Consider the following 25433-nt stretch of genomic DNA (forward strand, 5'->3'; position numbering starts at 1 on the left):
GCCTCAACTTTTTACAATTTATATCAATGACGTCGACGAGGGGAGCGATGACATGGTAGCTAAATTTGCAGATGACACAAAGATAGGTAGGAAAGTATGTTGTGAAGAGGACAGAAGGTGGTTGCAGATCAACATGGATAGGTTGAGTGAGTGGGCAAAAATCTGGCAGATGGAGTATAATGTGGGAAAACGTGAAGTTGTCCATTTTGGCGGGAAGAATAAAAAAGCAGAGTATTTCTTAAACAGAGAACGACTGCAGAACTCCAAGGTGCAGAGGGATCTAGGCATTCTTGTGCCTGAGTCACAAAACGTTAATATGCAGGTACAGCCAGTAATAAAGGCGGCTAATGGAATGCTATCCTTTATTATGAGAGGAATTGAAAATAAAAGTAAGGATGTTATGCTTCAGTTATACAGGGCATTGGTGAGACCACATCTCAAATGCTCTGTGCAGTTTTGGTCTCCTTATTTAAGGAAGGATGTAAATGCAGTTCAGAGGTGGTTTTCTAGATTGATACCTGGAATGAGTGGATTGTCTTATGAGGAAAGGTTGGACACACTGGGCTTGTTTTCACTGGAGTTTAGAAGAGTGAGGGGAGACTTGATTGAAGTTTATAAGATCCTGAACGGTCTTGACAAGGTGGTTGTGGAAAGGATGTTTCCTCTTGCGAGGGGAGTCCAGAACTAGGGGGAACAGTTTTAAAATTAGATGTCGCCCTTTTCGGACAGAGATGAGGAGAATTGTTTTCTCAGAGGGTTGTGCAACTTTGGAACTCTCTGCCTCAGAAGGTGGTGCAGGCGGGGTCACTGAATATTTTTAAGGCGGAGGTAGATAGATTCTTGTTAGGCAAGGGAACCAAGGGTTATCGGGGGTAGATGGGAGAGTGGAATTCAAAACACAAACAGATCAGCCATCATCTTATTGAATGGCGGAGCAGGCTCGAGGGGCCGAATGGTCTACTTCTGCTCCTAAATCGTATCTTCACATGCAGATAGCTATGTTGTGTATTTCCAGCATACTGTTGTGATTTAACTGTTTCCAACACTGGATTGAAGGAATTACTTGCAAACTGCAGATGAATATCTAGCTAATGATTTGATGACCATTCAGAGCACTTAATGATCCTTAGCAGCAATTAATGATGTGATTCAAAACACTGCAGACATGCCTACTTATCTAATGTTACTTTTTAAAATAAATATCTGGTTATCCTTACAGCTTGTTCCATGTAACTTCACTTTGCATGACATGCTTTAAATCTGTTTAGTATGTGAACATGTAATAAAGTTGATCACGTTACAGTTGTTTCATTGGATATAAATGCTGAAATTGAAGATTTAGTTCATAATGTAAAATCCTTGACTTTTGTGACAGGAACCTATTACATTGTAAACTTCAAAGGCTGAAACCTTACACACTGCAGTTTTTCATTCAATATAGTTTAGATATCATCAGGTCCCTGAAGCAAGGTTCAGCATCAGATAGGATGGGTTGAGAAGAAAGAGGAAAAGTGTATAAGTTACTCACCAGCAATTGAGAACAATTTTCACACATGGCAATTCAGGTAACACGCTTGTTTACTTTGAAAATGGTCTTTTAAACAAGATCTTAAATTAAATGCATTAATATAGCATTCTTACTCCATATTAAATATTTTAATTTCTAATTGCTGCCCCTTTTAAAATCCTGTAGATCAATGATAACTATATGAACAAAGATATCTCAGTTCTATGATGGCTTATTTTAGCTTAACAGAAACCTAAAAACTATGCAAGTCATACCCTAATATTTAACATGTATAAAACAGACACAAATATATAACTTAGCATTTCAATGCATCATTAAACATAAAATAATTTGTTTATTCCTGGAATATTTCATAGTCCTGTATATTCAATTGTGCGCATTAATCAAAAGTTACAATAATCAGCAAAAATGACCATCTATTCAATGAAGTTGCCACTTATTATGCACATCCACTTATGACAGGCACATTTAATTACAATATACAAAACAATCTGCACCAGGCCTTCAACTTTGACCTAGAATATCCCAAAATGCTCTCATTCCCACCAAAACCTCCTGTTTACAATGCAGTAATAGGTATTTAAAAATGTGTGTACTAGTCCTGTATCATAAACAGTAACTATTAGAACACACAGATGTTAAAAATGTTTGATGAACAACAGATTTTTAAAATTAGTGAGCCCATATTCAAAATCTTTAAAGATTGCACTAACAGCAGACACCCCCTTTGACTATGGATCCATACAAAGCACTAAAATACCCCATTTTAACAATTTAGACCCTGCACAGGCTGAAAAAAAAACATTTTACCCTTTGATTTCCATTTTCACAACACAGCAACAGAACATAACCACTGCATTTCAAAGCTTTTTGAATTGTTTATACCTTTGATGGAGACCTGCTTCCTAAGCGGTTCTTCCCCAGGTCAGTAATGCATAACACACAAATCAATTGATAGATTGTACTGTCTGAGCTCAACTAACTAAATCAGCACAATCTGATGATTCAGCGTTTCTCTGGAAGTCAGCCAGGTGTCACCTATCACTGATCACAATGATTAGAACAGATATGGACATCATGCTATCACTTGAAGCCAATTTATGGCACACCACCACATTGATTAACCTTGCACAGTTCAAAAGGTACTAGCCTAAAATTAAACAGTGATTTTTCTTTAATCATAGAAACAAATTATTGTAAGCAGCAATGTAGACATCACTTATAACAGATTAACTTCATTTTTAAAACAGAAAATTAAGTTTACACATGTAGCTCAAAAGTTGGTACAACGTTGGTTTCTAACCTCAAAAGATTCAAGCTCACCTACTCAGTACAATACTCTCTTTCAATGGGATCAGATAAGTTAAGTTAGTTGACCAACCATTGCAGCTAAAGTTGTGATTTTTGCTGCATATGTCTCAATAATTAGATTTCAGCTTTATCCCTGCTTCAGAAATCATGACATACTTTACTATGGTTCAGATATCACTGAAATTCTTGCCTCTGATAGCCTCTTTTCCTTAAACTAGGGAGGGTGGATAAGGGATGAGGAGTAAAAGGAGAAAGAAACATTAAAAATACAACAGGATAAGGTTTAATATAGTATCTTATTACTCAATCTTTGTTCTTAGCTGACCAAAATACTATTTGCCACATCCCATCTCAGAAACTGCTGAATACAGCGGACAATGTAGCTTGTACTAAGCTTTAAGTATTTAAGTTATAGCAAAGGATATGGGCCATGACAACATCCCAGCAGCAGTACTGAAGACTTGCGCTCCAGAACTAGTCCTGCCTCTAGCCAAGCTGTTCCAGTGCATCTACAATAAAGGCATGTGGAAAATTGCCCAGGTATGCCCTTTTATTTTATGTTATTTATTTAGAAATACAGCACTGAAACAGGCCCTTCGGCCCACCGAGTCTGTGCCGACCATCAACCACCCATTTATATTAATCCTACACTAATCCCATATTCCTACCATATCCCCACCTGTCCCTATATTCCCCTACCACCTACCTACACTAGGGGCAATTTATAATGGCCAATTTACCTATCAACCAGCAATTCTTTGGTGGTGGGAGGAAACCGGAGCACCCAGCGAAAACCGACGCAGACACAGGGAGAACTTGCAAACTCCGCACAGGCAGTACCCAGAATTGAACCCAGGTCGCTGGTGCTGTGAGGCTGCAGTGCTAACCACTGCGCCGCCCATAACTCTGGAATGGTTCCTGCAGATTGGAAGGTGCTAATTGTAATCCGAGTATTTAAGACAGAACGGATAGAGAAAATGAGGATCTACAGACCTGTAAGTCTAACATCAGTCGTAGTGAAAATGCTAGAATCTATAATAAAGGACGTGATAACAGGATACTTAGAAAATAATGGTAGGATTGGGCAGAGTCAACCTGGATTTATGAAAGGGAAATCATTTTAACAACCCTGCTGGAGCTTTTTGAGGATGTAATTAGCAGAATAGATAAGGGGGAACTGGTGGATGTGGTATATTTAGATTTTCAGAAAGCTTTGAAAAGGTCCCATAAAAAAGGTTCCAAGAGTCCAGTTATCTCATCCTTTATTATAGATTCTAGCAGTTTTGCCAGGACTGACGTTAGAATCTACAGACTTGTTAATCCAACATTTTCCCTACTACTGACATCAAACTAACAGGTCTCTAGTTCTCCGTACTTCTCTGGCGTTTAGAAGAATGAGAGGTGATCTCGTTCAAACATACAAAATTCTTATGTGGCTCGACAGGGCAGATGCAGGAAGGATGTTTCTCCTGGCTGGGGAGTCTAAAACCAGGGGATACACTCTTAGAATAAGAGGCAATCCATTTAGCACTGAGATGAGGAGGAATTTCTTCACTCAGAGGGTGATGAATCTTTGGAATTCTCTGCTCCTGAGGGGTTTGGAGGCTCAGTTGTTGAGTATGTTCAAGATTGAGATCAATAGATTTCTACATATTAAAAACATCAAGGGTTACAGGGATAGTGCAGGAAAATGGTGTTGATGTAGATGATTAGCCATGATCAAATTGAATGGCGGAGCAGGCTCGAAGGACTGTATGGCCTACTCCTGCTCCTATTTCTTATGTTCTTACGGTTGTGGTTGTTGAAGGCCAACTAGCGAAGCCCCAGGACATCACTGCAGGAGTCCCTCAGAGTGGTGCCCCAGGGCCAGCTATCCTAAAGGCCTGCTGGGGTCTGCAAAAAAAAAAAACCCGACCCGAGCCCAACAGAACCACATCCGACCAGAGCCTGACCCGGCCTGAGTCCTTCCATTTTTTCCCGTGCCCGAGCCGACCATCAGTTAATTTACCTTTCGTTTTTCACTTTGTTGCTGATCTGCATAAGCTTAAAATAACTGCAACAAAACCAGCTTTCGAGTCAAAAAATTACATTAACAGTGGAGCCACTTACCTCTGATAGAGCGTGTCCGACCCGGCCCAACCCGAGCCGAAAGCTGGGCCCGCAAGTGCAACCCGTACCCGACACATGTCGTCCGGCCCCACCAGGTTCGGGTCGCGTAGCAGGCCTTTAAACCATCCTCATCAGTGATGTTCCGTCAAACATAAGGTCAGAAGTGAGGATGTTGGATGATGATTGTACGGTGTTCACTACTATTCGCAACTCCTCAGATAATAAAGCAGTCCATGTCCACATGCAGCAAAACCTGGACAGCATCCATGCTTGGGCTGGTAAGTGGCAAGTAACATTCACGCCACACAAATCCCAGGCAATGACCATATCAAACAAGAGAGAATCTAACCATCTGCCCCTGACATTCATCTGCATTACTATTGTTGAAACACCCAATATCAACATCCTAGGAGTTACCATTGACCAGAAACTTAACTCTACCAGCCATATAAATACTGTGGTTACAAGCACAGGTCAAGGCTGGGAATTCTACAGCGAGGAACTCACCTCCTGACCCCGTAAAACTTGTCCACCATTTACAAAGCACAAGTCAAGAGTCTGATAGAAAATTCTCCACTTTCCAGGATGAGTGCAGCTTCAATACACTCAAGAAGCTGACACTTTTTTTTTATTCATTCATGGGATGTAGGCATCACTGGCCAGGCCAGCATTTATTGCCCATCCCTAATTGCCCTTGAGAAGGTGGTGGTAAGTTGCCTTCTTGAACCACTGCAGTCCATTTGGGGTAGGTATACCCACAGTGCTGTGAGGAAGGGAGTTCCAGGATTTTGACCCAGCGACACTGAACGAATGGCAATATAGTTCGAAGTCAGGATGGTGTGTGACTTGGAGGGGAACTTGCAGGTGGTGGCGTTCCCATGTATTTGCTGCCCTTGTCCTTCTAGTTGGTAGAGGTCGCGGGTTTGGAAGGTGCTGTCGAAGGAGCCTTGGTGCATTACTGCAGTGCATCCTGTAGATGGTACAAACTGCTGCCACTGTGCGACGGTGGTGGAGGGAGTGAATGTTTGTAGATGGGGTGCCAATCAAGCGGACTGCTTTGTCCTGGATGGTGTCGAGCTTCTTGAGTGTTGTTGGAGCTGCACCCATCCAGGCAAGTGGAGAGTATTTCATCGCACCCCTGACTTGTGCCTTGTAGATGGTGGACAGGCTTTGGGGAGTCAGGAGGTGAGTTACTCACCTCAGGATTCCTAGCCTTTGACCTGCTCTTGCAGCCACAGTATTTATATGGCTACTCCAGTTCAGTTTCTGGTCAATGGTAGCCCCTAGGATGTTGATAGTGGGGGATTCAGCGATCGTAATGCCATTGAATGTCAAGGGGAGGTGGTTAGATTCTGTATTGTTGGAGATGGTCATTGCCTGGCACTTCTGTGGCGCGAATGTTACTTGCCACTTATCAGCCCAAGCCTGGATATTATCCAGGTCTTGCTGCATTTCTACACGGACTGCTTCAGTATCTGAGGAGTCAAGAATGGTGCTGAACATTGTGCAATCATCAGCGAACATCCCCACTTCTGACCTTATGATTGAAAGAAGGTCATTGATCAAGCAGCTGAAGATGGTTGGGCCTAGGACAATACCCTGAGGAACTCTGCAGTGATGTCCTGGAGCTCAGATGATTGACCTCCAACACCACAACCATCTTCCTTTGCGCTAGGTATAACTCCAGCCAGCGGAGGGTTTTCCCCCTGATTCCCATTGACCTCAGTTTTGCTAGGGCTTCTTGATGGCATACTCGGTCAAATGCTGCCTTGATGTCAAGGGCAGTCACTCTCACCTCACCTCTTGAGTTCAGCTCTTTTGTCCATGTTTGAACCAAGGCTGTAATGAGGTCAGGAGCTGAGTGGGCCTGGTGGAACCCAAACTGAGCGTCACTGAGCAGGTTATTGCTAAGCAAGTGCCGCTTGATGGCACTGTTGATGACACCTTCCATCACTTTACTGATGATTGAGAGTAGGCTGATGAGGCGGTAACTGGCCGGGTTGGACTTGTCCTGCTTTTTGTGTACAGGACATACCTGGGCAATTTTCCACATTGCAGGGTAGATGCCAGTGTTGTAGCTGTACTGGAACAGCTTGGCTAGGGGCGCGGCAAGTTCTGGAGCATAGGTCTTCAGTACTATTGCCGGAATATTGTCAGGGCCCACAGCTTTTGCAGTATCCAGTGCCTTCAGTTGTTTCTTGATATCACGCTGAATGAAACAAATTGGCTGAAGTCTGGCATCTGTGATGCTTTGGACTTCAGGAGGAGGCCCAGATGGATCATCAACTCGGCACTTCTGGCTGAAGATTGTTGCAAATGCTTCAGCCTTATCTTTCGCACTGATGTGCTGGGATCCCCCATCATTGAGGATGGGGATATTTGTGGAGCCACCTCCCCCAGTTAGTTGTTTAATTGTCCATCACCATTCAAGGCTGGATGTGGCAGGACTGCAGAGCTTAGATCTGATCCGTTGGTTATGGGATCGCTTAGCTCTGTCTATCGCATGCTGCTTACGCAGTTTGGCATGCAAGTAGTCCTGGGTTGCAGCTTCACCAGGTTGACACCTCATTTTGAGGTATGCCTGGTGCTGCTCCTGGCATGCCCTCCTGCACTCTTCATTGAACCAGGGCTGGTCTCCTGGCTTGATGGTAATGGTAGACTGGGGGATATGCCGGGCCATGAGGTTACAGATTGTGGTTGAGTACAATTATGCTGCTGCTGATGGCCCACAGCGCCTCATGGATGCTCAGTTTTGCATTGCTAGATCGGTTCGAAATTTATCCCATTTAGCATGGTGATAGTGCCACACAACACGATGGACGGTATCCTCAATGTGGAGGCGGGACTTCGTCTCCACAAGGGCTGTGCGGTGGTCACTCCTACCAATACAGTCATGGACAGAAGCATCTGCGGCAGGCAGATTGGTGAGGACGAGGTCAAGTACGTTTTTCCCTCAAATTGGTTCCCCCACCACATGCCGCAGACCCAGACTAGCAGCTATGTCCTTTAGGACTCGGCCAGCTTGATCAGTAGTGGTGCTACCGAGCCACTCTTGGTGATGGACATTGAAGTCCCCCACCCAGAGTACATTTTGTGCCCTTGCCACCCTCAGTGCTTCCTCCAAGTGGTATTCAACATGGAGGAGTACTGAGTCATCAGCTGAGGGAGGGCAGTAGGTGGTAATCAGTAGGAGGTTACCTTGCCCATGTTTGACCTGATGCCATGAGACTTCATGGGGTCCAGAGTCGATGTTGAGGACTCCCAGGGGAACTCCCTCCCTACTGTATACCACTGTGCCACCACCTCTGGTGAGTCTGTCCTGCCGGTGGGACAGGACATACCCGGGGATGGTGATGGCAGTGTCTGGGACATTGTCTGGAAGGTATGATTCCGTGAGTATGATTATGTCAGGCTGTTGCTTGACTAGTCTGTGGGACAGCTCTCCCAACTTTGGCACAAGCCCCAGATGTTAGTAAGGAGGGCTTTGCAGGATCGACAGGGCTGGGTTTGCCATTGTTGTTTCTGGTGCCTAGGTCGATGCCGGGTGGTCCGTCTGGTTTCATTCCTTTTTATTGACTTCGTAGCAGTTAGGTACAACTGAGTGGCTTGCTAGGCCATTCAGAGGGCGTGTAAGAGTTAACCACATTGCTGTGGGTCTGGAGTCACATGTAGGCCAGACCAGGTAAGGACAGCAGATTTCCTTCCCTAAAGAACATTAGTGAACCAGATGGGTTTTTACAACAATCGACAATGGTTTCATGGCCATCATTAGACTCGTTTTTAATTCCAGATTTATTAATTAATTCAAATTCCACCTTCTGCTGTGGTGGGATTCAAACCCATGCCTCCAGAGAAATACCCAGGGTCTCTGGGTTACTAGTCCAGTGATAATACCACTACGCCACCGCCTACCCCTACTATACAGGACATAGCAAACCCATCCACCATCTTAAACATTACTCCCTCCACTACCGACACACAGTGGCAACAGTGTGTACCATCTGCAAGATGCACTGCAGCAACCCGCCAAGCCTGCTTCGACAGCACCTTCCAAATCCGTGACTTCTGCCACCTGGAAGGACAAGGTCAGCAGGCATATGGGAACACCATCGCCTACAAGCTCTCCTCCAAACCACACACCATCCTGACTTGGAACTATATCACCAACTCTGGTGAGACCGCACTTGGAGTATTGCGTGCAGTTCTGGTCACCGCATTCTAGGAAGGAAGCTATGGAAAGGGTGCAGAGGAGATTTACTAGGATGTTGCCTGGTATGGAGGGAAGGTCTTACGAGGAAAGGCTGAGGGACTTGAGGTTGTTTTCGTTGGAGAGAAGGAGGAGGAGAGGTGACTTAATAGAGACATATAAGATAATCAGAGGGTTAGATAGGGTGGATAGTGAGAGTCTTTTTCCTCGGATGGTGATGGCAAACATGAGGGGACATAGCTTCAAGTTGAGGGGTGATAGATATAGGACAGATGTGAGAGGTAGTTTCTTTACTCAGAGAGTAGTAAGGGCATGGAACGCCCTGCCTGCAACAGTAGTAGATTCGCCAACTTTAAGGGCATTTAAGTGGTCATTGGATAGACATATGGATGAAAATGGAATAGTGTAGGTCAGATGGTTTCACAGGTCGGCGCAACATCGAGGGCCGAAGGGCCTGTACTGCGCTGTAATGTTCTAATTCTAATTCTAATTCCTTCACTGTCGTTGGGTCAAAAACCTGAAACTCCCTTCCTAACAGCACTGTGGGTGTACCTACACCAGGTGGATTGCAGTGGTTCAAGAAGGCGGCTCACCACCACCTTTTCAAGGGCAATTAGGGATGGGCAACAAATGCTGGCCTTGTCAATGATGCTCACATGCCATGTAAGAATAAAAAAAATCTTTTGTTTGCAGAGGAGATGGTGTTCATAAATCTATTTAAGGATAATGCTACAGCTTTAATGATTTTAACATAAAAGGAAGCAATGAGTTGTCAAAAGTTTCAAACAACATGACTAGAGATCTTTTAGTGATATTTACTGAAAATATCCTTGACTTTTAAGGGACTGTGAAGAAATATTTATTTGTTTATTTATATGTTTATTTATACCTGACAGAAATGGAGACTGGCTCAAGTTATGCTAATTCGTAAAAAGAGAATTATTAATCAGGAAATAATAGACCAATTAGTGTAATCTGAGAAGTGAAAACATCCTCAAAAGCTTTTTAATGAGGTACTAGTAGAGTGCAAAGAGTCTCCTGTGAAGCATAAATACCAGCATGAACCAGCATGTTGGGCCAAATGGCTTGCTACTGTGTTGTAAGCACATGTAATACTCCCAGCATTGCCTCAAAAACAGAGACTGGTTGGGGAAGAAATACCTACACTAGAGAATAGGTAGTTCTTCATGAATCCACTGGAACTTTTTGAGGATACAACTGAATAACTGGATTGAAACTATTAAGTGGACCTACTAGAGCAAATGGCCTGCTGCCAGCGTGCATCAGAAAATCATGCAGCATACGATGAATTGCAAAATTCAAAGCAAATGTCGAGCACATGGCATGTTTAAAAATCCTCAATATAGCAGGGCAGCATTCCTCAATTTTCTGATACACATTGATGACAAGCACTCATCACGGAAATGGTTGGAAAATCTATCCTATTCTCTGTACTTGCTACGTTCTGCACCAGAGACTTTAAGTGAAGGCAATGACCAAATAAACTGTCCAAAAAGCTGCAAAACCATAGGAAGCAGATTGCAGTGATACAATCACCAAGCTCTGTCACAGTTTTATTTATTTATTTAGAGATATAGCACTGAAACAGGCCCTTCGGCTCACTGAGTCTGTGCCGACCATCAACCACCCATTTATACTAATCCTACACTAATTCCATATTCCTACCACATCCCCACCTGTCCCTATATTCCCCTACCACCTACCTATACTCGGGCAATTTATAATGGCCAATTTACCTATCAACTGCAAGTCTTTGGCTGTGGGAGGAAACCGGAGCACCCGGCGAAAACCCACACAGACACAGGGAGAACTTGAAAACTCCACACAGGCAGTACCCAGAATTGAACCTGGGTCGCTGGAGCTGTGAGGCTGCAGTGCTAACCACTGCGTCTCTTGATTCCTGAAAAGCGTACTTCCCTTGAAATTATTAAATTTTGTGATATCAAGTACTGTGACTGGGTAAGCTATGGAGGTAATTAACAGAAATAACTTGCATTTATATAGCATCATTTCTACCATCAGGTTCTCCTAAAGCATTTCAGAGCATTTTTGTTTTTAAACATACTGACATTGTTGTTTCATCGGCAAACAGCTTCCACACAGCAAGGTTCTACAAACAGCAATGAGACATAGCATTCAAAGGGATCAGTAAAATTCAGAAATCTTTGCCAGAAAGTATTTAACCTTGAAAGGTACTGCAAAATTCAGTGCTACATGGGAATACTGTAATTAAGTATGAGTTTCAGGTCAAAACTGGTTATTTTACTATTCAAAGTAGTCAGTTATTAAGATGGCAAATTCATCACTGCAAAAAAGGGTATTTGAATGAATAGCAAATACAAATCTGTGTTAAAGAAGTAGGTTTTAAGTAGAAGGAGGTGTTACAAAAGAGCCTCTGTGTTTTATTAAATATATTTTTTCAGGATTCATTTTTGAAAGATTGAAGCAATGTTAAACTTTGGGGTTTTCAAAGGGGTTCATATATAGGCCACTTGACTTTGAAAAACAGTCCCTGGAAATGTTTTTGTAAAAGGGGCACTGGGAGGTCTTGTGAGGAAAACAAGTCTTTCCGGGAAACCACCTGACCTCCAGCAACAACAGGCCTTTCCGGGAAACCACCTGACTTCCAGCTCAATAAACAGCAGAGAACTTTGGACACATGAAGAAATTGTTTATGAAGAAATGATAGGTCAAGATTGATGGAAGTCAAAAGGTTGACCTCCTGTTGTCGGTTTCGCTTTTGAATTGTTGAGCTAGGGTTGAACTGTATAAAAAAAGATAACTTCCAAGGAGAAAAGAGAACTTCAAAGTAAAGAGAATTCCTAAGGAAGGAGAGACCACAACCCATCTCAGCTTTCCACCACCTCTCTAAAAGACCCTAAGATTTCAACTCATCTCATCTCCCGTCTTTGAAGAAAAGCCTGCTAAATTAATTCTCAATGCCGCCTGAAAAGAACTATTCTAAAAGATCCCAGTAATCCGTCTACGTGTACTCGGAGGCCAGACTATATGCCAGTTTTGGAACATATCTCATCTGCTGTTTCTTCAAGAATGAGCAGGTATTCAGCCCAAGGGTTTTTTTGTCTGTAATAGAGCTCTAAAAACAAAAACCCCTTTTATTTTTTCCAGTTAACCTATGTATGTAGGCATGTGTGTGTGTGAGTGTGAAGGACTAAGGTAAAAAGGGAACTTTAATATTTCAATCTGTGTGTTTATGCTTTACTTCATTACTGGTTAAGGCTGGTTTTATAATAAACTGATAATTTTGTTGTTCATTAAAGAATTCCCATTATTCTGGGAAAAATAAAGTATATGATTGACTGTATTGGTAAGTAGGAAAATTTTAATATATGTTGTGACTTATGGAGAAGTGGGACTAGAATAAACAGTGCACGCCTCCCGCATCGGTCATAACAGAGGAGAAAGAGGTAGAGAGGCAGAGAGACTGAGGAGGGAATCTGACAGCTAGCCACAGCCAGCAATCATGGGGTAAAGACAGTGAGAGATGCACAAGAGGTTAGAGATTGAGGAAAGTGGACTTCTTTAGGACTGGAGGAGATTACTGAGCTAGGGAGCGGGAAGGCCATCAATGCATTTGAATATAAGGATGAGAATGTTAAAATCAAGGCATTAGTGAACCAGGAGCCAGTGTAGGTCAGAAAGCAGAGTTAAAGTACAGGGAGCATAGTTTCATAAGAGCTCATATTTATGGTGCTTGGAAAATGGGAGGCCAACCTGGAGAGCATTGGAATAGACTGCACATTGAGTGAACCACTAATTGACTAATGCCACCTAACAGAATCTCAGAGCACTCTTCTCACAAAGATGAAAGGTACCTAATGTGTCAGAAGAGGATTTTCAGTAGTTTTTCACTACTGAAGTGTCTGTCAAAGGTTTGCCAATTTATAATTAATGCTTTTTTATAAAAAGGTTACTTTACTTAAAAATGCAAAGGTGAATTCATGAAAGGTAAATCTTTGAGAACAATTTTGTTCTTGGGAACATCAGATCTCTTCTAAAAACACCTTAAGTGTACGATTTTGTGCTCGAGCTATTCCTAACTTCATACTGAAACACAAAATGTAGTGGTTATGTTACTGAACTAGTAATCCAGATGCTTTGACGATTGATTCAAAGTTCAAATCCACCATGAAAGTTTGAGAATTTGAATTCCTTTTTAAATATCTGCAAGTAAAACATTTGGCAAGTAAAAGTGACTATAAAGCTATCAGACTGTTGTAAAAACCAAACTGTTTCCCTAATATCTTTTCGGGAAAGAAACCAGTCGTCCTTACATGGTCTAGCCTATATACGTTTCCAGTTGCACACCAACTTGGTTGATTCTTAACTGCTCTTTGAAGAAGCCTGCAAGTCACTCAGTTGTCGCAAAAAAGAAAGCCCACCATATTCCAGGGATGGGCAATAAGCACCAACCTTTGCAGTGAAGTGGCACTCACATCCCAAGAATAAATATTAAAAATAAATATGATAATTAATAGAAACTTACAGTATGGAAGGTGGCTAATTGGCCCATTGTGCTGGTTCTTTGAAAGAGTGATCCAATTAGTCCCATTCCCCTGCTCTTTCCCAATAGCTCTGCAATGTTACAAAGGTTAGTGTGCTATGGGCAGGTCCTCTGCTCTTTTTCTCCATGCAGGAGAGATGAGTATGCCGAGGGAAGAAGGTATATGAAGTGGTTTCCTGTTGCCTTCCTCAGACCGGTACGTGAACTGAACCCACACTGTTGACATTGTTCTGAACTGCAGACTAGCCATCAAACCAACTGTGCTTTCTGGTCCCCTTTAGTGGTTAGTATAAGAAAGTCCAAAATGAGAAAGTACACTTGTTCACTCTAGTCTATTCTATTATATTCAGAAACTAAGTTTCAGAATTCTGTAAATTCACTACTGATGTAGATGAAGATGTAGATTTCCCTCTCCCTCAATCAGTAAGAAAATTAGTGGTTGAAGAGTGTTAACCATCCTAGTTTCAGTTTACTCATGGAGAGATTATTGGATGGTAATGTTTTAAAATAGCTTGTACATTTTGTGGGCTATTTGGAACAACATACTAGTATTTTGTTGATGCTCTGAAAGGCCTCAAAACTGTTAACAGGGGATAATAGCTATGCTTGCACATAAAAGGCCAGTTTATTTTAAAGAAGCTGGAATATTTTTACAAAGTGACAGAGCAGTAAACGAAAACTGAAGAAGTTTTCTTAAATGTGTGTTTAAATAGACTGGGTTTTCTGATTGGTGTTATTTTACCTTTGGAAATTTATGCTGATGATATCAACATGAAACGGTCATAAAATCTAGACTGACATCTCATCATCACATGCAGGAATGAGAGTCCACAGCTTAGATTGTTCCCTTTCTGGGCCGGAGCGATTGAGTGGCATTGCAAGAACATGAATATAATTGAAAGGTTCCTTATGCTGCTAAGTACCAGCCCTAACTTTCTACGGTAATTTTAGTTTGTATTGACTGTGAAAACGCAGCAATTTCTTGAAACTCACTAGGAAGTTGAGTGCAAGCTGTCATTTTAGTGAGGTTAACAGCGGAGCAGTGGAAATAGTCCAGAAGTTTGTGGCAATTCACAACTCATGGGGTAGCTCTTCCACGCCACTAATTGCTGGACGATTTACATAAGTAACAGTGTACGCATTAAACTCGTTATTTTTCCAGAAAATTCTGGGCCAATGATTTTACTTATTACCGGCCTTTTGGTATAATACTTAAAATATATATCTCAAACTCTGGGCCGAATTTTATTCTCCCGCCGCCATGAACGGCCAGACCTGCCACAAAAGGTGCAGAGTTGAACATTTTATCCCCCCCACTGCACCACAAATAAATTGTTGCCATGTTCCCCGCCCCCAAACCACTTACATTGCATTGTTGACCTTCCCCCCACCACCCCCCAAAACACTTAAACCGCATTGTTGACCTCCCCATGCACCCCTCCCTCCCGACCCCCCCCAACAACTGCACAAAGTTAAGAGGTCATATGGATGGGAGAGTGAAGGCGCATGAGCGCCACCCATCACACAGAAGATCCCAGGCAGCCAGTAAGACCACGGGGAATTGTAGGTAAATGTATTCATGAGGTTTATTTAAATATTTAAAGTCGGGTCCCGTCGCCCAGCGGCGAGAGGGCCGCCACGGAGCCTCACTGCCACTGGGAAAATCGGGCCTGGCAATCTCGGCATCCGGCTCCATGATGGGGCAGCGCCGCTGCGATCTTCTGGCCTCCCCCTGACACGGAGCCCGACGTCGGGAGCTGAACAAATTTCAGCCCTCTATTGCTAAATTAATTGGATGAGATGAACTAAAGTGACAGGTGGCTCCTGTGAAGCATAAATACCAGCATAGATCTCTTCCGCTTAATGGCCCATTTCTGTGCTGTACCTACTATGTATTATGTATGCAGTAAGATACACAGGAACATAGGAACAGGAGAAGGTCATTCAGCTCTTCCAGCCTGTTCCGTCATTCAATCAGATCATGAGTTGATCTGTATATTAACTCGACTTACCCACTTTTGCTCCAAATCCCTTGATACCCTTGCTGAACAAAAATCTATAAATCGTAGACTTGAAAATATTTTTATTGGTATCTTTGTGAACATCAATCACGAACCAGTAACTTCAGTACTCCATTGGGACTTTGTAACTTCTACAGCAAATAAAACATTTTAAGTTTTAAAATGCAATGATGTTGATTGCATCTAGATGCAAGGATCAAGGAAGTATATCTACTCAACGTTAAATTGGTGAGCTAGCAAAGGTAAATAATTGATAATCACATGCGTAGATCATCCAATTAATGGGAAACCATGACAGATCTAATACAAGATAACTAGAAAAGAAGCATCTGTACAAGTATGAATGCAGAATCTGAAATATCATAAAGACTTTCATGAAGTACGGTTTTCCAATATTAAGAAATCCTGCTAAATCAATTTTTTAAAATTTATACAGAATGCTAGTGCATTTGAAATTGGGCTTAGCACAATAAGAAAGGATATGGCATGGCCAGGAACATACTGCAATTTTTATTTTTATTTCCACGAATGTGTCTGATTCAGCAATAAAGTGCAGCTAACTTCTGAGTTACTTGTTTAGCCCAAGAACAATGAAGGAAACCAGTAAAATTACTGCATCATCATACCCCATATGGATACGCCAATCTTACTGAACACTTAAGATCTTCCACTGTTCCACACAAATGTTACAGCTTAAAATAATAATGCATTAAAGAACTCAATAGATAAACACTGTCACAACATATAATTTTAAGTTATGCATTCATGGACCAAAAAAGAATTCATTAGTATAAGGCACCAATTAATCATTCGTATAGGGTTACTTCTATAGGTCTCCAGTCAAGATATAAATATTGAATAAAATAGGCAAAAGCAAGTGATCAAATATTAAAGAAATGAAATAAGGGAGAATATTTTTCAGATGTCATCATGAGACCATGTACAGATTTCCTTTAAGGATAGCATCACAACATTTGAAAAACATCACATTGTAGTTGTAAACTCACAGTAACAATTACTAAATAAAGCTACTTTTCCAAGGCTGTTTCTTATAGCTGCGTAGCTCAGAAATTTCTCATTTATTTTTCTGATGATACTGAAGAATTGAAGATATTTCAGACAAACTCTGTACAATGGAACTGCAATGAAAATTATGAAAAATCGCTGCCTGCAGGTGTGATCAATTTCATTAAACTTGTCACTTTCAATATACCACATCTGGAACTACGATTAATTCTCTATATTCAAGAAGCACATCCTTAATAACTATTGCACCACCCCTTTAACCATATATCTTGAAGCCTATGGGAGAAATTCTCTATTTGTATAATTCATTTTTGTCACAAATAAATTAGTGTTAATAATTTCAAAACCTTGAAAACCAACTCATGCAATTTCAGATGGAAGTTAGCTCCGAATGAGGATTTGTGTGGAATACAGACATGAAGGATCATAGGCCCCACAATAAATTGGTTTCATATAACTTACATTATTCATATATTCAGTGAGAAGATCCTGAAGGGCCTGTCGCACAGCATTACACTCAGCCACAATTCTTTCGCGTCGATCATCGCGTGTGCATGAAGAGTCTGCCATCAGTGCAGCCCCACTGATTATACTCTCCAGCCTCTCCTCTAGAGATGGCCTGTATCGCTGTTCGCTGAAGTGCATGGGATCCAAAATTATCTTATTCTGAAAAGTAAAGTGTGGAGAAAGGGAAAACAAGTTATATATGGAAAATGATTATCATCCCTACTTCAACTTGTAATTTTAGGTCATTCCTTTCCTCCAGCATATATGCCATTTACATTTTATCTCTTCATTATATGGTTATTATAGAAATGGGACTCCCATAGAACTAGTTTCACAAAAAGTTTAACTTTGATTTGGCATAGAGTAAGAGAACAGATGGTTTAACAGCAGCATTACAGCAGCAGCCCAAGGCAATGGAGGTTGACCTTCAATGATATTTAAGGAGGAATCTCCATCGCCAAGTGCCACTTTTCTTTGGACTTTAATCAGCCATTTTAGGACTTCAGTTTGGAAAAGAGCAAATTATTTTCATTTTACCATCACACTGCTCCATGGGGACAAAGGGCAACAATTACCACAATTCTAAAGTGACATTCAACCAGAATATGCTGGAAATACTCAACAGATCAGGTAGCCGATGAAGTGCGCGTGAAGTGTAGTCACTGCTGTAATGCAGGAAGTGTGCCATCCAATTTGCCCACAGCAAGCTCCCAAAAACAACGTGATGTTGACCAGATAATTTGTTTTGCAATATTGATTGTAGGATAAATATTGGCCAGGACAATAAAGGTAGGGATAATGTTTCAGATCGATGTTCGAAGCATTAACTATACTTTTCTCTCTCTACAGATGCATTTTCTATATTAAAACTCTTAAAAAGTCACTGGGTTGTTCCAGTGTCATCAAATGAAGAAGAAACACAAGTGCCCTCCTTTTAGAGGAACACAACTAATATAAAATTAAATGATAAAGCAAAAGGAACTTACAGCTTAGCCATATCATCGTGGCTGTTAGTAACACTCTTGCCTCTGAGTCAGAAGGTTTTGGGCTCAAGTCCCACTCTAGGACATCCACACAAAAATCAAGGCTAATGCTCCAGTGCAGTACCGAGGTAGTGCTGCACTGTCAGAGGTGCCATCTTTGATGAAATGTTAAACTGAAGAGTAGAGGAATTAACCCTGGTGTCCTGGGTAATATTTATCCTACAATCAATATTTCAAAACAAATTATCTGGTCAATATCACATTGTTGTTTTTGGGAGCTTGCTGTGGGCAAATTGGATGCCACGTTTCCTGCATTACAACAGTGACTACACTTCATCGGCTGTAAAGTGTTGAGACGTTCATTGGTCCTGAAATGTGATATATTTATTTCTTTCAATTTAAATAGTACTATTACCTCTGTTGACTCTGCACGCTAGTGTCTATGGTGCCAAAAGTTGTGGAAGGCCTCAAGCGTACAGGCAGACAGCATGGAGTTCTTCTCCAGCATCTCTCTACAGATGCTGTCTTATCTGCTAACTGTTCCCAATATTTTCTGGTTTTATTTCAGATTTCCAACACCAGTTGTATTTTGCTTTTCATTCTAAATTAAAATTGGTTTATGGCAGCACTGCATATTAAAACACTTTTCAGTTAAAAATGCTTAACTTTCCAGCTCTGAAGATCAGATAATTTCTGTGTAACCTCAGCATGGTCAAAGAACTGAGAAGTAAGCTGTGACAGCTTAAAAAATAAAAGGGAACGGTAGCATGGTGGTCATGTTACTGGATTTGTACTCAAGACGCCTAGACTAATGATCTGCAGACATGAGTTCAAATCCCACAATGGTGGCTGGGATACTTAAATTCAATTATCCAAAATCTGGAATAAAAAGTTAGTATCAGTAATGGTGACCATGGAGCTACAGGACTGTCATAAAAAATAATTCAGGGAATTAAATTTGCTGTCCTTACCAGGCCAGGCCAATAGAAAACTCCAGACCCACAGCAACGTGGCTGATGCTTAACCACCCTCTGAAATGGCCTAGCAAGCCACTCACTTGTATCAAACTGTGATGAAAAAGTCCTGTAAGAATAGATTCGAGTGGAACACCAGGCATTGACCTCGATACCAGCACAAAAAAGTGTTTACCCAGCTCAGTAAACACTGCCAAATCCTTCTCACAATTGTAGAATGGTTACAACACAGAATGAGGCTATTCAGCCCATCATGTCATCACTGGCTTGCTGAAAGGGCAACTCATCTAGTCCCACTCTTTTTCTTCATAGCCCTGCAAATTTTTTTCAGATAATTATCCTATTCCATTTTGAAGGTCTCAATTGAATCTGCCTCCACCACACTCTCAGGCAATGCATTCCAGATATTAACCACTCTCTGCGTAAAAACGTTTATCCTCACCTCGCCATTGATTTCCCCACCCCCCCCCATCACCTTAAATTCATGTCCCCTGGCTCTCGATCTTTCCTTCAATGGGAGCAGTTTCTCCTTATCTACTCTGTCCAGATCCCTCATGACTTTCAACATCTCTATCAAATCTCCTCTTCATATTCTCTTTTCCAAGGAGAACAGCCCCAGCTTCTCCAATCTATTCATGTAACTGAAGTCCCTCATCCCAGGAACCATTCTCACGAATCTTTTCTGCACTCTCTCTAATGCCTTCACTTCCTTCCTGAAGCATGGAGCCCAGAACTGGATTTAATACTCAGTTGAGGTCGAACCAGTGTTCTGTACAGCTTTGTCATAACTTACTTGTTCTTGTACTCTGTGCCTGTGTTTATAAAGATTAGGATCCTGTATGCCTTATTAACCACTTTCTCAACCTGCCCTGCCACCTTCAATGATTTCTGCACATAAATCCGCAAGTCCTGCTGCCCCTGCACCCCATTTATCATTGTACCCTTTATTTTATATTGCCTCTCCTCATTCTTCCTACCAAATTGAATCACCTCACACTTCTCTGCATGAACTTTCATCTGCCACTCGTCCACCCATTCCATCAGATTGTGTATGGAATACTTCCAAGTCTTGTGTCATTTGCAAGTTTTGAAATTATGCCACATATACCCAGGTTTAGGTCATTAATAAAGATCAAGAAAAAAGAGGTCCTATCACTAAACCCAGGGGAACCCCACTATGTACCTTCCTCCAGTCCGAAAAACAACCATTCACCACTACTCTCCATTTCCTGTCACTCAGACAATTTTGTATCCATTCTGCAACTGCCCCTTTTATTCATGGGCTCTATGCTTACTGGCAAGCCTGTTATGTGGTACTTTATCAAATGCCTTTTCCAAGTCCACATGCACCATATCAACTGCATTACCCTCATCAAACCTCTCTGATACTTCATCAAAAAACTCAAGCAAGTTAGTTAAACAGGATTTGTTGTTAAAAAAGTCCATGCTGGCTTTTCTTAAATTTGTCCAAGTTACTGCTAATTCTGTCCCAAATTATCCTTTCTAAAAGCTTTCCCACCACTGAGGTTACACTGATAGGCCTGTAGTTGCTGGGCTTATCCTTACACCCTTTTTTGAACAAGGGTGTAACATTTGCAATTTTCCAGTCCTCTGGCACCACCCTTGTATCTAACGAGGATTTGAAGATTATGGCTAGCGCCTCCACAATTTCCACCCTTACTTCCCTCAATATCCTCGGATGCATCTGATCCAGTCATGGTGAATTATCAACTTTAAGTACAGCCAGCCCTTCTAATACCTCCTGTATCCATTTTGAACCCATCCAGTATCTTCACTACCTCCTCTTTCACAATGACTTTGGCAGCAGCATCTTCCTTGGTAAAGACAGGTTCTCATTTAGTACCTCAGCCATGTCCCCTGCTCCCAGGTGTAAATCCCCTTTTACATCCCTAATTGGCCCCACTCCTCCTTTTATCACCTTTTTACTACTTTACATGCCTATAGCAGACTTGTTGGATTCCCTTTTATGTTGGCTGCCAGTCTCTTCCCATATTCTCTCTTTGCTTCTCTCATTCTTTTCACTTCCCCTCTGAACTTTCTACATCAGCCTGGTTCTCAATTGTAATACCCACCTGACATCTGTCATATGCACCCTTGTTCTGCTTCATCTTACTCTCTACTTCTATCATTCAAGGAGTTCTGGATTTATTTGCCCTGCCTTTCCTCCTCATGGCAATATAGCTTGACTGTACCCAAACAATCTCCTCTTTAAAGGCAGCCCTTTGCTCCTTTGCAGTTTAGCCTGCCAATCTTTGATTCCAATTTATCTGTGCCAGACCCATTCTCACCCCATTGAAGTTGGCGCACCCCCAGTTAATTATTTTTACACTGGCTTGCTCTTTGTCCTTTTCCATAGTTAATCTAAACCCTTTGATACTGTGATCACTGTCCTCTAAATGGTCTCCTACTGACACTTGATTCACTTGACCCACCTCATTCCCAAGAACCAGATCTAGTAATGCCTGCTTCCTCATTGGACTAGAAACAGACTGATGTAGAAAACTGTCCTGGACACACTGTAGAAACTCTTGCCCCTCTCTGCCCTTTACATTATTACTATCCCAGAATGTATTAGGATAATTAAATAGCCCATAACTACTTTATAATTCTTGCGCCTCTCTGTAATTTCCTTGCAAATTTGTTCCTCTGTATTTTCCTATTAATTGGTGGCCTATAGAATACACCCAGCAGTGTATATACTCATTTCCCGGCGGAGCAGCAGGAGAAGGTAGCGACTCTTCGGTGGGTGAGTGAAGGCATCAGGAGCTGTGTTTTAAAAGTAAGTACTTACTGTTTTACTTACTGTTTTCCTTGTCTTTGAGTTTCTTTTGGCGCCGGAGAAACCGGAAGCTGGTCGGCAGCGAGGACTCCTGGGTGGGTATTTTCCTTAAAGGTGCGGAGCTCCGTGGACTCGGCCTCATTTCCCGGCGGAGCAGCAGGAGAAGGTAGCGACTCTTCGGTGGGTGAGTGAAGGCATCAGGAGCTGTGTTTTAAAAGTAAGTACTTACTGTTTTACTTACTGTTTTCCTTGTCTTTGAGTTTCTTTTGGCGCCGGAGAAACCGGAAGCTGGTCGGCAGCGAGGACTCCTGGGTGGGTATTTTCCTTAAAGGTGCGGAGCTCCGTGGACTCGGCCTCATTTCCCGGCGGAGCAGCAGGAGAAGGTAGCGACTCTTCGGTGGGTGAGTGAAGGCATCAGGAGCTGTGTTTTAAAAGTAAGTACTTACTGTTTTACTTACTGTTTTCCTTGTCTTTGAGTTTCTTTTGGCGCCGGAGAAACCGGAAGCTGGTCGGCAGCGAGGACTCCTGGGTGGGTATTTTCCTTAAAGGTGCGGAGCTCCGTGGACTCGGCCTCATTTCCCGGCGGAGCAGCAGGAGAAGGTAGCGACTCTTCGGTGGGTGAGTGAAGGCATCAGGAGCTGTGTTTTAAAAGTAAGTACTTACTGTTTTACTTACTGTTTTCCTTGTCTTTGAGTTTCTTTTGGCGCCGGAGAAACCGGAAGCTGGTCGGCAGCGAGGACTCCTGGGTGGGTATTTTCCTTAAAGGTGCGGAGCTCCGTGGACTCGGCCTCATTTCCCGGCGGAGCAGCAGGAGAAGGTAGCGACTCTTCGGTGGGTGAGTGAAGGCATCAGGAGCTGTGTTTTAAAAGTAAGTACTTACTGTTTTACTTACTGTTTTCCTTGTCTTTGAGTTTCTTTTGGCGCCGGAGAAACCGGAAGCTGGTCGGCAGCGAGGACTCCTGGGTGGGTATTTTCCTTAAAGGTGCGGAGCTCCGTGGACTCGGCCTCATTTCCCGGCGGAGCAGCAGGAGAAGGTAGCGACTCTTCGGTGGGTGAGTGAAGGCATCAGGAGCTGTGTTTTAAAAGTAAGTACTTACTGTTTTACTTACTGTTTTCCTTGTCTTTGAGTTTCTTTTGGCGCCGGAGAAACCGGAAGCTGGTCGGCAGCGAGGACTCCTGGGTGGGTATTTTCCTTAAAGGTGCGGAGCTCCGTGGACTCGGCCTCATTTCCCGGCGGAGCAGCAGGAGAAGGTAGCGACTCTTCGGTGGGTGAGTGAAGGCATCAGGAGCTGTGTTTTAAAAGTAAGTACTTACTGTTTTACTTACTGTTTTCCTTGTCTTTGAGTTTCTTTTGGCGCCGGAGAAACCGGAAGCTGGTCGGCAGCGAGGACTCCTGGGTGGGTATTTTCCTTAAAGGTGCGGAGCTGAGTAAACCCGAGCCACTACACATGTAGTGTCTCCCACCCATCCTCCTCCTCTAACCTAATAATAAGACCCTTTTTACCCTCCTCCTCTAGCCAAAAAGGACTGAACAGGTAAGCTATTTACTGTTTTTGTTAATATCTATAGTTGTACTTAACTAAGGGGTAATTGAATAAAAGAAATGGCAGCCAGTGTAGTGTCTTGCTCCTCCTGCAGAATGTTCGAGGTGAGGGAAACCTCCGGTGACCCTGCCGACTTCACCTGCTGGAAGTGCATCCGTCTCCAGCTCCTATCAGACCGTGTTAGGGAATTGGAGCTGGAGCTGGATGAACTGAGGATCATTCGGGAAGCTGAGGGGTTGATAGATAGAAGCTACACGGAGGTCGTTACTCCACAAATCAAAGGCAGCTGGGTAACAGTTAGAGGTGGGAAGAGGTCAGTGCAGGGATCTCCTGTGGTCGTTCCCCTCAACAACAAGTATACAGTTTTAGATACTGTTGGGGGGGACGGCCTATCGGGGGCAGGCTGCAGTGACCGGGCCTCTGGCACGGGGTCCTGCACTGTGGCTCAGAAGGGAAGGAGGGAGAATGGGAGAGCACTAGTCATCGGGGACTCGATGGTGAGGAGTACGGACAGGCGGTTCTGTGGGCGCAGGCGAGACGCACGGATGGTTTGTTGCCTCCCTGGTGCCAGGGTCCGTGATGTTTGTGATCGCGTCTTCAGGATCCTTAAAGGGGAGGGGGAGCAGCCAGAGGTCGTGGTGCACATTGGCACCAACGACGTAGGAAGGAAGGGTGGCACAGATGTTAGAAGTGAGTTTAGGGAGTTAGGCTGGAAGCTGAAAGCTCGGACGGACAGAGTTGTTATCTCTGGTTTGTTGCCGGCGCCACGTGATAGTGAGGCTAGGAATAGGGAGAGAGCACAGCTGAACACGTGGCTGCAGGAATGGTGTAGGAGGGAGGGCTTCCAGTTCTTGGATAATTGGACTGCATTCTGGGGAAGATGGGACCTGTTCAAACAGGACGGGCTGCATCTGAACCAGAGGGGCACCAATATCCTGGGAGGGAGGTTTGCTAGTACTGTTCGGGAGGGTTTAAACTAGTTTGGGAGGGGGATGGGAACCGGACTTGTAATCCAGGGACCAGTGGGTCCACTCAGAAAGACAAAGAGTGTAGTGAGGTATTGGGGAAGGTAGCACTGTCACAGAGGACAGATGGGCACGGAGAAGGGTTAAAGTGCGTATACTTCAACGCAAGAAGCATCAGGAATAAGGTGAGTGAATTGAAGGCGTGGATGGGCACTTGGGACTACGATGTTGTGGCCATCACTGAAACATGGATAGGTGAGGGGGAGGAATGGTTTTTGGAGGTACCTGGTTATAGATGTTTTCATAAGATTAGGAATGGTGGTAAAAGAGGTGGGGGGGTGGCATTGTTAGTTAGAAATAGTGTAACAACTGCTGAAAGAATTTTCGAGGAGGATCTGCCGACTGAGGCACTGTGGGTTGAGGTCAGGAACAGGAAAGGAGCAGTCACCTTGATGGGAGTTTTCTATAGGCCCCCCAATAGCAGCAGGGAGGTGGAAGAGCAGATTGGGAAACAGATTTTGGAAAGGAGCAGAAGTCACAGGGTAGTAATTATGGGGGATTTCAACTTCCCAAATATTGATTGGCAACTCTTTAGATCGAATAGTTTGGATGGGGTAGTGTTTGTGCAGTATGTCCAGGAAGCTTTTCTGACTCAGTATGTAGACTGCCCGACCAGAGGGGAGGCAATATTGGATTTGGTACTAGGTAATGAACCAGGGCAAGTGATAGAGCTGTTGGTGGGCGAGCACTTTGGAGATAGTGATCACAATTCTGTAGCATTCACTGTGGTAATGGAGAGGGATAGGTATGTGCAACAGGGCAAGGTTTACAATTGGGGGAAGGGTAGATATGATGCTGTCAGGCAGGAACTGAGGAGCATAAGTTGGGAGCATATGCTGGCAGGGAAGGGCA

General features: G+C 43.0%; 1 protein-coding gene across 1 annotated transcript in view; it reads right to left on the bottom strand.

The window, feature by feature from the left end:
* The window catches only part of ctnna2 (catenin (cadherin-associated protein), alpha 2), a 1561189-nt gene that overhangs the window by 1280459 nt on the left and 255297 nt on the right, over positions 1–25433 (bottom strand). Inside the window, exon 7 of the mRNA XM_068028796.1 lies at positions 17211–17414. Within this exon, the coding sequence (XP_067884897.1) occupies positions 17211–17414 (204 nt within the window). The remainder of the gene's footprint in view (positions 1–17210; positions 17415–25433) is intronic.

The sequence above is a fragment of the Heterodontus francisci genome, chromosome 1 (assembly GCF_036365525.1).
Source record: "Heterodontus francisci isolate sHetFra1 chromosome 1, sHetFra1.hap1, whole genome shotgun sequence".
Classification (NCBI taxonomy): domain Eukaryota; kingdom Metazoa; phylum Chordata; class Chondrichthyes; order Heterodontiformes; family Heterodontidae; genus Heterodontus; species Heterodontus francisci.